The sequence below is a fragment of the Tachypleus tridentatus genome, chromosome 9, assembly GCF_004210375.1.
Source record: "Tachypleus tridentatus isolate NWPU-2018 chromosome 9, ASM421037v1, whole genome shotgun sequence".
Lineage (NCBI taxonomy): Eukaryota > Metazoa > Arthropoda > Merostomata > Xiphosura > Limulidae > Tachypleus > Tachypleus tridentatus.
Window position 1 is genome coordinate 20,017,012 of NC_134833.1, and position 14,198 is coordinate 20,031,209.

The following is a 14,198-nucleotide window of genomic DNA, read 5'->3' on the forward strand; positions in this document are numbered from 1 at the left end:
AGGAGCCACAGTGACTCCTATAAATATGCTGGTGCATATATAACATAATCCACATTTTCTGCGCTAGTTGTTTAATGCTTAAAGGAGACTCATTTAGTCTGTTACTCTTGTTAAAATAGAATCGTATTTTTCTTCATAATATTTCGTATGTTTTTGCATATTTATACAATCTACACTACCCGGAATGTTTAGAACATAAATGTACCAAGAGTAGTATTGGTTAACTGGTTATTGTACACATGTTAGGGTTAGGGTCAGCTAACTGGTTATTGAACAAGAGAAATATCAGATAACCAGTTTGTGAACTGAAAATAATTAATGTTATTATAACATGGTTTTTGATTTCATATATAAAAGTTATTTTTTTTATAAAAGTCTACCATTTTACTAAAAGTTACCTTGTTAATTAATAATTGCATCAATATTTTCAGATGACCACTTGTTGTAAAGTATATGTGTAGTAACAATTGTCCACTATGTGGAATGAAGCTATTGAATACAACCAACAGTAGTGTTAGAATGTTCAATGCACTTCTGTTCCTTATTTTTGCAGAGGTGAGTCAAGACCATCCATTTTTATTTTGCTCGTAACATGAAGATTTATTTACAGAAATTAAATAGGGTCCATTATGCACATTTTGCCATTGTATTATAATGAAATGTAGTCAAGAGACTTTTGTGAAATTATTGATTATGAGTGATTTTTGTATATTTAAATATGAAGTAAAACACCAAATATAGTGATGGTTATATTTAGTAGTTATGGTTCTTAAGTAACTGATTTGTTACCCTATTCACTTACTTAGCATTTATGAATAATAAATCCATCTAACAGTCCAAAAACATGTAAGAAATCACTAAATTAGATCTTGAGGGAAAGAATAAGATGGTTAATATGTTGATCATTTAACCTTTATTAAGAGTACATTTTAATTATTTTTATTTGTGAATATTTGGTTTATTTAAGGTCACAGAACACCGACAGACTTAATAGAAAATATCCAGCAGTTTATTTGAATAGTGCCAACATTTTCAGTGTGTATATGCATTATTAAATGTCAGTAATTTGATGGACTGTTTACCACACATGTTGTTGGTGTTTCACACTGTATCTGTAGTCTATAAAACATGTAGTAGAGTGTTGATATTAATGGCTATTATACATTTTTCATCTTGTGCTGCCCAGCATGGCCAGGTGGGTTAAAGCATTTGACTCGTAATTTGAGAGTTCAAATCTCCATCGCACCGAACATGCTTGCCCTTTCAGCCGTGGGGGCATTATAATGTGATGGTCAATCCCACTATTCGTTGGTGAAAGAGTAACCCAAGAGTTGGCAGTGGATGGTGATGACTAGCTCTAATCTTACACTGCTAAATTAGGGATGGCTAGCACAGATAGCCCTTGAGGAGCTTTGCATGAAATTCCAAACAAACAACCAAAACAATCATTTTATGCTAAACATACTTGTGCTGCTGTAAGACATAAAACATGATGTAATTTTATGGGTGGATTCAGTGTTATAAATAAATATATCCCACGTGAACAGTTGGTTGAGAAGCCTGAAATTACCTGTTGAGTCAGTGATAAACTTAAGAGCTAACAAACTAAAATTTGGTGTTTGATTCCTACAGTGGACAACATGCAGAGAGTACTGCGTGGCTTTGCATTGAAATAAACAAACAAATTTTACATATTGTGTTCTCTGTGTGCTTTGCTATGTAGATATAATTTAACATGTTAGGAAACTATGGTTACAGAAGTGGTATATATAAAGTGTTGAATTCTTTAGACTGACTTACAACTCACTTAAAGTAATTTACCATAAATAGACCCACTTACCTTTCAAGTTTTAATCACCAAAATAATTTATTAAATGATACTGACATGTTTTCTTTTCATTTTTCTATCCTAGTTACCTATTGTATGAAGAAGATTGATTAATAATATGTTATTCTTGTTAAATGAAATCTAATCTTTGTTCATAATACTTGGTTTTTTGTTGTTGTTTGTTTTTCCTAGTCTACAGTATTCAAAGTTTTTTGAACAAACAAGTCGTGTTTTTTTTTATTAGATTTCTGAGTTGAAACCAGATATTGCATTTCATACATTATAATATGAAAATATCACACTTTTAGCTTTTCAGTGATATTTATAAGCACAGTAATTGTTATTTGGATTATTATTTATTTCATAGTAACTATTTGGGCAAATCAGTTTTCTCTAATGACTTTGGAAATTTTCAGTTTTTCTTGTACATATTACCATAATCATCCACAAATTAGACTGTGTCTCAAATCAAACCTAAACTTAATCTTAGCCTAGTTCACGACTTTTTAACCTGCAGCCATTTGGTTGTTGAAAATGTTTTTATTTTGTGTACTCGAATTTCTTTCACCGATTACTGCCAGTCTTTCTGAACTAGGATTGTAATCTTAATGTCTGATAAAATGCACTTCATGAAATATTGTTATAATTAAATAATTTTGTGTTTCTTGGAGCCATTTCCAGTTAACTCGTATTTAAGTTCTGTTTTAATTCACTCTCCATGTTCTTCATCAGGATGTAGGACAGTCTGGACTTTGCAGAGGGCTAATACATCATGTTTTTCAATATTTTATTAATATCTTCCACCTCAAGTAGTGAAATTCTTGAATTTAGTTTTGGTTTAGTCTTAAATAATTTAATATTAATTGTATGTGAGCCTTCATAAGCTTTGTTTCTTTTCAACTGTTTGCCATTTATCCAACTTATATAATTGATTCTTCTTGGATCTTTTTATAGGAGTTTATAGGTTTTGTTTTTTTCTATATCATCCTTTCTCTCGTAGAGGATCTAGAATTCTCTTCCTATCCTCTTTAGTATGTTTATTATAACCAAAATAGGTTTTTATACCCCAGTTATTTGGCCTTGTTGTCGGTCAAGTACTGAATCATTCTGTGACGGCCACAAGGAACTTTTTATCCCACAGTTTTCTTCCTTGTCAGATTAGTCCATTTTATTTAAAATAGCTAACTGTTATATAAGTTTCAAATTGTGTATTATTATAATGGTATTGTATTATAGTCTGATTACAACAGAGTACATGTTTTTATCGTCTTCCTATATTTTCAATTTGCTATCCATTTGATAAAACAATGGTCAGTTGTTACCTCATCGATCCAATTCTAGTAGCTTTGTATGTAAATTTCCCATGTATACAATATCTCTGAATGTACTTGTTACTTTTGGTGTATTAGGTACTGGATTATACTTGGGGTCATAAGCAAACTGTTTTTATAAGTAAGAACTGTATTTTAAGACAATGTACGCAGTGTTGTCTTGCTCTGTTCCTCTGATTGTGGGGTCAGTCATTCATAACGAATTGTCCAGACGAAGTTATCCCAGTCGTTGATCTAATGGAAAATATTCCACAACTTGTGTAATGTATGAAATTCCAATCAAATATTTTTCTTTGGATCTCTTCTGTTACTGTTCAAGACTGATTAAAAGCTTTATTTTTTGCAACTACTAAGTAGAAAAAGCCATTCATTAACGGTGTTTTCCTTCTGATACAAAGCTTTTTTTTTTGTCATATGTTTGTCTTACCATTTTCTTTTACTGTTTTGATCAAGAAGTAACAGTTATTTTAAGTACAACTAGATCATTAAAACATTCCAGTATAATGAACTGATCATGTGTATTAATTAGAATATCATCTCTCTAGATCTTCCCTTTTTATAGACAATTACTGTTATGGTTTGATGTGCCTTGCAATCATTAGTCATTACTGATAGGGTGCATCTGATTTTTTTAAACTTTAATCATAAATAATGGTATTATAAGTGTAACTGCATGGTAAGAAAAACTCAGTTTTATCTTCTTTATTTCTATTAAGGCACTTGCATCACTCACCAATTTTAATAAATTGATAAATGATTTTGTTAAATATTTAAGAAAGTTAAGCAAAGCGACTCATTGAAAGTGGAATATATAATATTTCCTGTAATTAAATTATGTCTTTATTATTGACCTGGTGAGTTTAGTTAGGTTAGAAAGTTACTAATAATTTGTTACTTGCTTTATGACAGCTGATTATAATTATCTGTTTTTGATTTCTTATCATCCAATCAGTTTAATGTCTTGTACGTGGTTATAATGAGGTTATGTGAAGATTCTTTTCTTATATTATTGTTGATTTATTAGAGCTAATGTTCAATAGATGTTTTCTCTTTCTATATTATATATTGTTTTCTATTTCTACACAAAATATTCATATATCATTACAAAAAGTATAAGTTATTATTGAAAGTACTAATCAACTTTATTCATTTAGAACCAAAATTATTACATAACTTCATAATAATTTACATGTAATCACTGTTACTATATTCAGTGACACCAAATCACCCATTTCATTTTCTGTATAGTCAGCATACAAGTTTTGAGAAAATACGAACCCTCATTCTGATTTGTGTTGAATATTCAATATCTATGTTGCTGAAGAGTAGGGTTACAAAGATTCGCTTTAGTTGTTGTATTCAGTTTTCTGTAATCATGCAGTTTTACATTGTTATAAAGTCAGTAGTTTGAATCCATGCTATATTCAGTTTTCTGTAATCATGCAGTTTTACATTGTTATAAAGTCAGTAGTTTGAATCCGTGCTATATTCAGTTTTCTGTAATCATGCAGTTTTACATTGTTATAAAGTCAGTAGTTTGAATCCGTGCTATATTCAGTTTTCTGTAATCATGCAGTTTTACATTGTTATAAAGTCAGTAGTTTGAATCCGTGCTATATTCAGTTTTCTGTAATCATGCAGTTTCACATTGTTATAAAGTCAGTAGTTCGAATCCGTGCTATATTCAGTTTTCTGTAATCATGCAGTTTCACATTGTTATAAAGTCAGTAGTTTGAATCCGTGCTATATTCAGTTTTCTGTAATCATGCAGTTTCACATTGTTATTAAGTCAGTAGTTCGAATCCGTGCTATATTCAGTTTTCTGTAATCATGCAGTTTCACATTGTTATAAAGTTAGTAGTTCGAATCCCTGCTACATCAAATATGCTTGCTCTTTCAGCCGTGAGAGTGATATAATGTTACGGTCAATCCCACTATTCGTAGCTGAAAGAGTAGCCCAAGAAATGGTAGTGGGTGGTGATGACTAGCTGTCTTCCCTCTAGTCGTACACTGCTAAATTAGGGACGGTTAATGCAGATAGCCCGTTTTTAGCTTTGTGCGAAATTCTGAAACAAACAATGTTTCTCCTACTTCTGGAACATATCAGAATTGTCTGTGGAGTCGCTTAGTTTGTTTTCTGCGAGTGTTTCGTCTCCACTGGTGTGTCTATTTCAATTTTTTCTTTTTCGTCTTATCCATATTATTCCACTAATGAGTCTAATTGCTATTTGTTATTTCTGCTTCAGAATAGAGTATTTTAAACGAGTTATTAAGGTTCACCTAGTAAACTATACCTACTATTTTTCTGCTGTGAAGTTGTGTCTGATGCCCTACTCTCTTGGTGCGGTTTTTGGGTTGTTGCTATTTATTCTGGATTTGATGCAGCAAATGGGCATTTCAGAAACGCCGTTCTCGTAGCCTATCTTTTATTGGTAGATTAGTTTAACTTGAAGTTCGCAGGTTTGTCGTACGGTGCGACGTTCTTTTAAGGTTTCTGTCGTTGACTCGTCGGAGGGTTTTGGTGATGTATCCCCGGGGTGAAGGTGTCTTTTAAACCAGGAAATATAGGTGGTCATCGGTGTTTTTGAAAAGATATTGCGGAGTTGTTGATTTTCACGTGTGTCACTCTTCAGTGTCCCAAACTGAATTTCCTCATCCTTGCTGTCGATGTTTAGTTTACATTTCGCGAACAGCTATAAGAGGACAGCTTGTCGTCCCTAGTTTGGGAATAATACACTAGAGGGCAAGCAGTAAAAGTACCACTCTCTCTCTCTCGGGGCCCGACATGGCCAAGCGTGTTAAGGCATGCGACTCGTAATCTGAGGGCTGCGGGTTCGCATCCCGGTCGCGCCAAACATGCTCGCTCTTTTAGCCGTGGGGGCGTTATAAAGCTACGGTCAATCACACTATTCGTTGGTAAAAGAGTAGCCCAAGAGTTGGCGGTGTGTGGTGATGACTAGCTGCCGTCAATCTAGTCTTACACTCCTAAATTAGGGACGGCTAGCACAGATAGCCCTCGAATAGCTTTGTGCGAAATTCAAAAACAAACAAAGAAACAAGCATGGTGGCCAGCTTGATTTATATTTCTTAAATATATATTTACAGGAGAGAGGTACTGAGGACTATGTTCATCATGTACGTAGTATCTGTCGAGATCACATAATATTTTTATGCCAATTGTTATTAAAATACTTTAGTGCATTATGCTAGTCTTTCAGATATTGTATCTATGTTTGTATACTTGTGGATGAAGTGCTACGTGGTACTGTATAGGCTGAAGTTAAAACTGAATTTTGTATTCTTTGTAGTTTCTGTAATTGTTTTTGTGTTATGTTTATCCAGGCAGGAGATGCGTATTCTATTACAGGTCTAATGTATGTTTTGTAGATTTTTATTATATTATTAGGTGATATACCTTGATATTTACCTGAAAGACTTCTTGCATTATTTGCTCTTTTCCAAATTCGTATCAAGATATTGTTTGTATGCTGTATCCACGTTAATTTTGTATCATAAGTTAAACCTAGAAATTTTGCAGAAGTAGCAGTCAATAAAAGTGATCCATTCATGTATAGCTTTGGTGGATCTTTTTTCAGTTTATTTAATCTGCTGAATGATATTACTTGGGTTTTCAGAATATTGATTTTTATTCTATATTTCTGTCAGTATTCTTCTATATTATTCAGGACTGGTTGAAGGTTTGTTGCTGCTTGTTTGTTTTGGAATTTCGCACAAAGCTACTCGAGGGCTATCTGTGCTAGCCGTCCCTATTTGAGCAGTGTAAGACAAGAGGGAAGGCAGCTAGTCATCACCACCCACCGCCAACTCTTGGGCTACTCTTTTACCAACGAATAGTGGGATTGACCGTCACATTATACGCCCCCACGGCTGGGAGGGCGAGCATGTTTAGCGCGACGCGGGCGCGAACCCGCGACCCTCGGATTACGAGTCGAACGCCTTACGCGCTTGGCCATGCCAGGCCTTGTTGCTGCAATTGAAGGAGTGGGCACACTTTTCCAGACTGCTACATCGTCAGCAAATTGTAATGTAAAACCTAAATTTAGGTACAACAGAGGCATATTACATACATACATGATAAATAATATAGGGATAACTACCTCTCCCTGTGGGACTCCTACCTTGGGTGAAAAGGATCCTGAGTGGGCCCCATTCACATCTACTTTACATGTTCTGTTTTACAGGAAGTTGGATAGCCAGCGAATAATTCCCTGGGATAAAGCCATTTCTTCTAACCGATGACGTAATCCATTACGCCACACTGTGCCATATGCTTTCTCAATGTCGAGAGAGCTAACTACAGTGCATTCGCTTTCATTGAAGCTGTCGGTAATTGATTCTGTTAGTTTAATCAGGTGGTCTGTAGCTTGTCTGCATTTTCGAAATCCGTTTTGAATTTCAGATAATTTTGAATTTGCTTTTAAATATATAGATAGACGATAACTAATTATCCTCTCTAATATTTTGCCGATACAACTGGTTAGGCTAATTGGGCGGTAGTTGTTAGGTTTATTTGCTTGCTTTCCTTCTTTCTGGAACATTAATATTACTGCTTCCTTCCAAGAAACAGGGATATATCCAGCTGATAATGATAGGTTAAATAAGGCTGTTAGATGTTCATATAATCTCTGAGTGCCTTATTTTCGGAGGATAGCTTGTATACCATCTTCTCCAGGAGCTTAGTTTTTTGTGTTTTTGATAGCAGTTTCCACTTCCATTACTGTGATGTCTTTTATTATTTGATGAGTGTTCCAGTCTACTGTTTTCTCTGGTTTTATTAATGTGTTTACTGGGAATATAGATGTGTACACGCTTTTGTTATGATCAATAAAGTTATTGACTGTATTATACAAGTATCTGTTCATGTCTGGTTCATGATGTGTCTTGAACGTGTTTTCTAGGTGTTTATTAAAGATCTCAGTTTTTTCTATGTTAGTGTACGCTATTTTTCCATCTAGTTCTGTTGGTGGGTATTCTTTGTTTGTAGTTCCTGTATTCGTATATCTTTTCAAGTGTGTCCAGAATTGTTTTGGATCTGTTTTGTGATTTAGTTCTGAACAGAAGGGGTCCCAGCTATCTTGTTTTTGTTGTCGGATTAGATGTCTTATCTTATTTCTTATAGTGTTTATTTGTGTTTTTTGTGTGCGGTTTCGATTTTGTATGTACTGTCTGCGTAGCTTTCTTCTGTCTTTTATTAAGTGTATTATTTCTTGATGTGGTTGCCATGAGTATGTTGTGTTTTTGTTTCGGTATCGAGCTGTTGGCTGCATGTTTCAGACACTCAGAAATTATATAACTATACACATCTATATCTGATGCTTCCGCGGCAAAACGTAGTACTTCAGTTGGAAGTTTGGTTTATGTCAGTTTGAAATAGTGGCCAATTAGTTTTTTTATAATTTAGTTTATCTTTAGTTTTCTTTAAGTGGGAGGTGAGATTGAAGATACACCAAACTGGAAGGTGGTCACTGTCTAAATCGTGACCAACAGAAAGTTTACAAATTTACGTCTCATGCTGTACGAACACAGGCATAGGTCCAGTATCTCACTGGTGCCATGTGCGTACGAGACATGTGTCGGTGTTGCATCATTTAATATCATCAGATTAGTTTCAGTTAGAAATTTATAAATTATTTTGGACATCTACAGTTAAATGTTATATGTTTGCTATTTAAATATCCTGTAATAACTATATTGGAATTTTGATTATGTATTGAATGCAAAAGATTTGCATCTAGTACTGTGCTAGGCGAGCAATAAATGCCCGCCACAGTTACATCAGCATGATTTTGCGTTTTCATGTTTATGCTCACTGATTCGTTAGAGGAAGGTAGTTTAAGTTTCTGAACTATAAGTTCAGTTCTATAGAATAGTAATATTCCTCAGTTGGGATCTCTTTTATCCTTCCTGTCGTGTCTGATGATGGAGTATCCTTTTATTTTGAATCTATGGTAGTTATAGAGGGCAGTTTCACTAATTAAAAAACATCTGGTTTTATGGAGTTCGTTATATCTCCAATCTCATGTTTCTTGGAAGCAATAGCACCATGGATATTGATGTGTAGTACTGTGAATTTATCCATGGTTGACAGCGTACATGATATATGTTAAAATTTGCGGTTGGTGTTTTTGGATGTTTTTCAAAATTATTTTAATGATTATGTCTGTGATACTGTTTGCATTGTATGGATTTGTGTATTCTGCCATTATTTCAGAGAAAGTAGAAGTAATGGCATTTGTTAATGTGTTTTCAGTATTTGTTGGTGTGGTTTTATGTGTGTCTTGAGTTGGTTTTGGTGAGTCTTTATTACTTGGTGATGATTTTTCCTGCCTGTGTGATGATTTCTTGACCACTGCAGCATACTCGCCGAGTGGTCCACGATGTCCAACGGGAAAGTCAAACATAGAGAGTTCGCGCCTGCGCGAAGATTAAGCACTATAGAAGAATATACATTAGATTAGATACTGGATAGTTCCATATTTGTGTTGAGCAATAAAGAAAATTTAATAAGCAAATCTCGTTAACACATAGGCATTTAATCATTGACACAATGACGTAATATTTCCATAATTACGAAATATCACGCGTTCCAATTGTTGTTCGAGATTTACTTACGAGCCCTATTTTGATATTATTTTGTAACAAAAATGGCAGCTAAAAGAAAAGTTGACGAAAACTGGCAGTTTCATGATGATTGGACTGCGCAATACTGTTTTGTTCAACAACAGAAGAACATGATTTGTCTGCTGTGTCATTCGACAGTAGCAGTGGCGAAGGTATCCAATATAAAGCGTCATTATGAGTCGAAGCAGAAAGATTTCCACAACGTTGTCGGTGATGAACGAATAGCTCGAATTGAATCTCTGTGGCGGTCGCGGAATCACCAGCAGAACGTTTTCTCAAAGCAGTCAGTAGATTTAGGTGCAGCATGTGAGGTCAGTTACGATATTTCGTTGATGATAGCGAAATCTGGCCGATCGTTCACTGATGGTGATTTTGACAAGCAATGTATGATTACTGCATCGGAAAAGTTGTGTCCGGAAGCAGTTCGCAAGCTACAGACGGTGGCTTTGAATCGTACGACAGTTCAACGAAAAATTTCACACCTCTCAGCAGACGTGACAAGGCAGCTTACAAATAAAGCAGATAACTTTGTCTACTTCCCTTTGGCAGCAGATGAGTCGACCGACATCAGTTCAACAGCACAGTTACTAGTTTTTGTTCGTGGTGTGTCGTCATCGTTTGATATCACAGAGGAACTAATTGGCATGGGTTTCATGAAGGTTCAGACAACTGGGTCTGCTCTATTAGAGGAGACAGTACGACTGTGTAGTAGTGTTTCATTGGATTTCACGAAGCTAGTAAGTGTGACAACTGATGGAGCACCAGTCATGACTGGAGAAAGTAGCGGGCTGGTAGCACTGTTGATGAAGCATCGAGGAAAGCAGAACAGACTGTTGGTGAAGTTGCACTGTATTATTCACCAACAGAATCTGTGCAGTAAAGAACTTGGTTTTCAGGCGCTGATGGCATTAGTGACGAAAACCATTAATTTCATCAAATCACGAGGGCTCAATCACCGTCAGTTTCGAAGTCTTGAAGAAATTGATTCAGACTATTGCGACCTTGTGTATCACTGTGAAGCAAGCTGGCTGAGTCGAGGGAAGATGCTCAGAAGATTCTGGCAGTTGATTGATGATGTGATAGAATTCCTCAGAAGCAAGAACAAAGACACAGAAGTGATTTCCATAACTGATCCAGCATGGCAAGCTGATTTGAACTTTCTGGTCGACATGACACAACACTTGAATGATCTGAATTTGAAGTTGCAAGGCAAAAATCAGCTTGTCTGTCGGCTTGTAAATCACGTCTCAGCTTTCAGGACAAAGTTGCAGTTGTTTCAGCAGCAAGCAGCATCAGTTAACTTCGTGCACTTTCCCACTTTTCAGTCACAGCTACAGAAGAAGCAGGACATTGATACACAAGTTTATGTTGGGAAGCTAGATACCTTGATTCAATCCTTCAACTCACGGTTTCATGACTTTGACCAATGCAAATTGTTAATGAAATTTTTTGCTGATCCGTTAAGTGTGTCAATGGATGACTTGTCAACAGAATATCAGCTCGAGCTCACTGATCTCCAGGCATCTGATGAACTGCGTGATATTTACCGAGAAAACAGTTTGCTTGACTTCTCCAAAACATTGCTTGATACATTTGATAATCTGAAAGAGAATGCATTTGTCCACACCAGCATGTTTGGCAGCATGTACTACTGGAAACAGACTTTCTCGCATATGAAACTGAACAAAAAAAAAAAAACAACAATCGCAATCAGCTGACTGATGATCATCTGGAAGCAGTCTTGCGTCTTTCAACGTCAAATATCAAGCCGGACCATTTATAAGCTCGTAGATGACATGCAGCACCATCCATCGCACTGACTTTGTGAAAGTTGACGTATCATAACATTTCTTAGAATAATGTGCACACTCTTTGATATAATCGTTATTTGTGTGTTCTTAAATGTGATGTCCATCTTGTGTGAAACAACTGTGGGTCGATTTTAATCTTCACTTTTTTGTGGCTTCTAACGGTTACGAGAAGTCTGTTTGTGGCCCCTGACTCAGAAAGTTTGTGCACGACTGATGTAAACTGTCAGTGATAAGAAGGTCACTTTGAAGCATGTTTGTGTGTATATTCTAATATGATAATAATGGACAGTAACAACATGTGAAGTTTGAATTATTTTGTGAAGTGAACAGTGTAATCTGAGCTATAAGAGTTAGTAAAAATGTTTACAAATCAATTTGACTTCTTCAGATATGAAATGTAAACTATAGATAAACATACTTCATGTGTATAAGATGTAACACGTTCATCGATCTGATAATCTAGCCAAGTTTTTAAACATTAAGATCATCAGTAGTCTGCTCTGTATTAAAAGAGATTTTAGACAAAACTTTGAAAATGGCTACCGCTGACATCGTGTGCCCTAATAATTATTTGTTGTTGTTAAGCACCAGTTTGCACAATGGCCTATATGTTGTGTCCACTGGAAGTATCAAAACCCAATTTGTGGTGTTACAAGTTTTCAAACTGAGCCGTTGAGAAACGTTCTAATAACACATTGTTTATTTAAGACAAAGCCTTTGAGGATTTGAACCCTGGACTTTAGGGTTGTAAGTCTACAGACTTACCGTTGTCCCAACAGGAAACCAAACGTTTTGAGTCTCAAAGCCTTGTTTGTAATCTTAGCTGTTGTCTTTTGAAATTTAATATTTCGACGTTGCATTAATTGTTCTTTTGTTGTTTTTTTCATCAGATGTAATGACCACATACTGTGTGGCTACTAAACTGTCATAACATGATTTTTCATGAGCTTGAAATAGAAAAATATTAAATAATTCCATCATTTTCTATTTAGTCAAAAGGAAAAAAAAACATCATTTTAAAGTTAAATAATAATAATAATGACATAAAGATATTCATAGAAGCTTAGATCATGTATACAAGTTATTAAAATCATTTGTATTAATCCTCGTTTTTGATCCAATGTCTTGATCACGTGGCAGAAGTTTTGGTTTTTCCTACATTCGTGTTTTCTCCCCCTGCTTTAAAAATAAGTTTTAACACAGAAAGTATGTTATCTGACATATAAATTAGAAGAAAAAATATTCTTAAACGCTGGTAGCAGTGTATAGTGTATATTAAATAATGATTCATCAGTGTGCTCTGTAGCCTTTGTGTCAGAGGTCAGCACCTGAGAACAGAACCTCTGGGTCAGTCACTGAGAAATCAATGCTTTCTATAAACCACACATACACACACAAAGGAGCTTTTTTTCACAAGGCAATAAATGTTTATTAACGCATCACCACCAAAGAGCATGACGTGTTTGCAACGTCACAACCAAGAAACAATTATTATTTAACGGAGTTTGTTCAATTTATATTTTACCAAAAAATTATAATTGGGTATATGTTGTAAGTGTACCAACAATAGTGGATAAAATATGAAAAAAAACAACGCACATATATGTATATACAAGAACATGAAAAACACGTATGATACGAAAAGCTATTTGGGAGAAAGAAAGCAAGTATACGGTTCTCATATATAACTAGATTTTTCAAATAATCATTTTATGTCAATAAATTAGTAGTATCTTATAGCAATATGCTCAAGTTGGCAATTATAAAATCTCCTTCTGTCGGTATTATCCACGGGAAGCAAAGAACCTTGATTTCTTCATTCCTGGAAAAAATATGCGTACATGGTAAATATTTAAGAATTTCTGTACGTGTAGTTAAAAACAGATCAAAATATGAAATAAAACACGCCCAAAAATTCATTGTAACAAATTGTAATGTTAGAAGTAGCAATGTAACCATCACCAAAGTAACGTGCTTCGCGACATATTTCTAAGAACCAATGGCCATCCAGGTGGTTGGGGGCGAAGAACTCCTAATCTGAGGGTCGCGGGTTCGAATCCCTGTCACGCTGAACATTTTTCTATGGAGCCCTATGAATACTTATTTTACCAAAACCTTTGGTACTTCTCTCACATTGTACTTTGTATCTTGGTTGTATTTAGTTATCTGTTATGTGGGTTCGTTACCACAAGGGCTTCGGCATAGCCAGGTGAGTTATGGCGTTCGACTCGTAATCTGATGGTTCGAATCCCCATCGCACCAAACATGCTTGCCTTTTCAGCCATGGGGCGTTATAATGTAATGGTCAATCCCACTATTCGTTGATAAAAGAGTAGCCCAAAAGTTAGGACTAGCAGCCTTCCCGCTAGTCTTACACTGCTAAATTAGGGACGGCTAGCACAGATAGCCTTCGTGTAGCTTTGTACAAAATTCAAAAACAAAACAAATCGTTACCACAACTACCTTTCTCACTGCCCCCCGCGATAGTACAGTGGTGTGTCTTTGGATTTACAACGCTAAAATCAGGGATTCGATTCCCCTCGGTGGGCTCAGCAGATAGCTCGATTGGGCTTTGCTATAAGAAAA

General features: G+C 35.4%; 1 protein-coding gene and 1 long non-coding RNA gene across 3 annotated transcripts in view; one reads left to right on the forward strand and one right to left on the reverse strand.

Annotated features, from left to right (window-relative positions):
* The first annotated feature begins 285 nt into the window (after positions 1-285).
* The window catches only part of LOC143224813 (uncharacterized), a 45,707-nt gene continuing 31,794 nt past the window's right edge, over positions 286-14,198 (forward strand). Inside the window, exon 1 of the long non-coding RNA XR_013013457.1 lies at positions 286-555. This is a non-coding gene — a long non-coding RNA (uncharacterized LOC143224813). The remainder of the gene's footprint in view (positions 556-14,198) is intronic.
* The window catches only part of LOC143224812 (uncharacterized), a 33,286-nt gene continuing 32,104 nt past the window's right edge, over positions 13,017-14,198 (reverse strand). For both annotated transcript variants that reach the window (XM_076453142.1, XM_076453141.1), the window contains exon 4: positions 13,017-13,434. In XM_076453142.1, the coding sequence (XP_076309257.1) occupies positions 13,429-13,434 (6 nt within the window). In that variant the 3' untranslated portion in view covers positions 13,017-13,428. The remainder of the gene's footprint in view (positions 13,435-14,198) is intronic.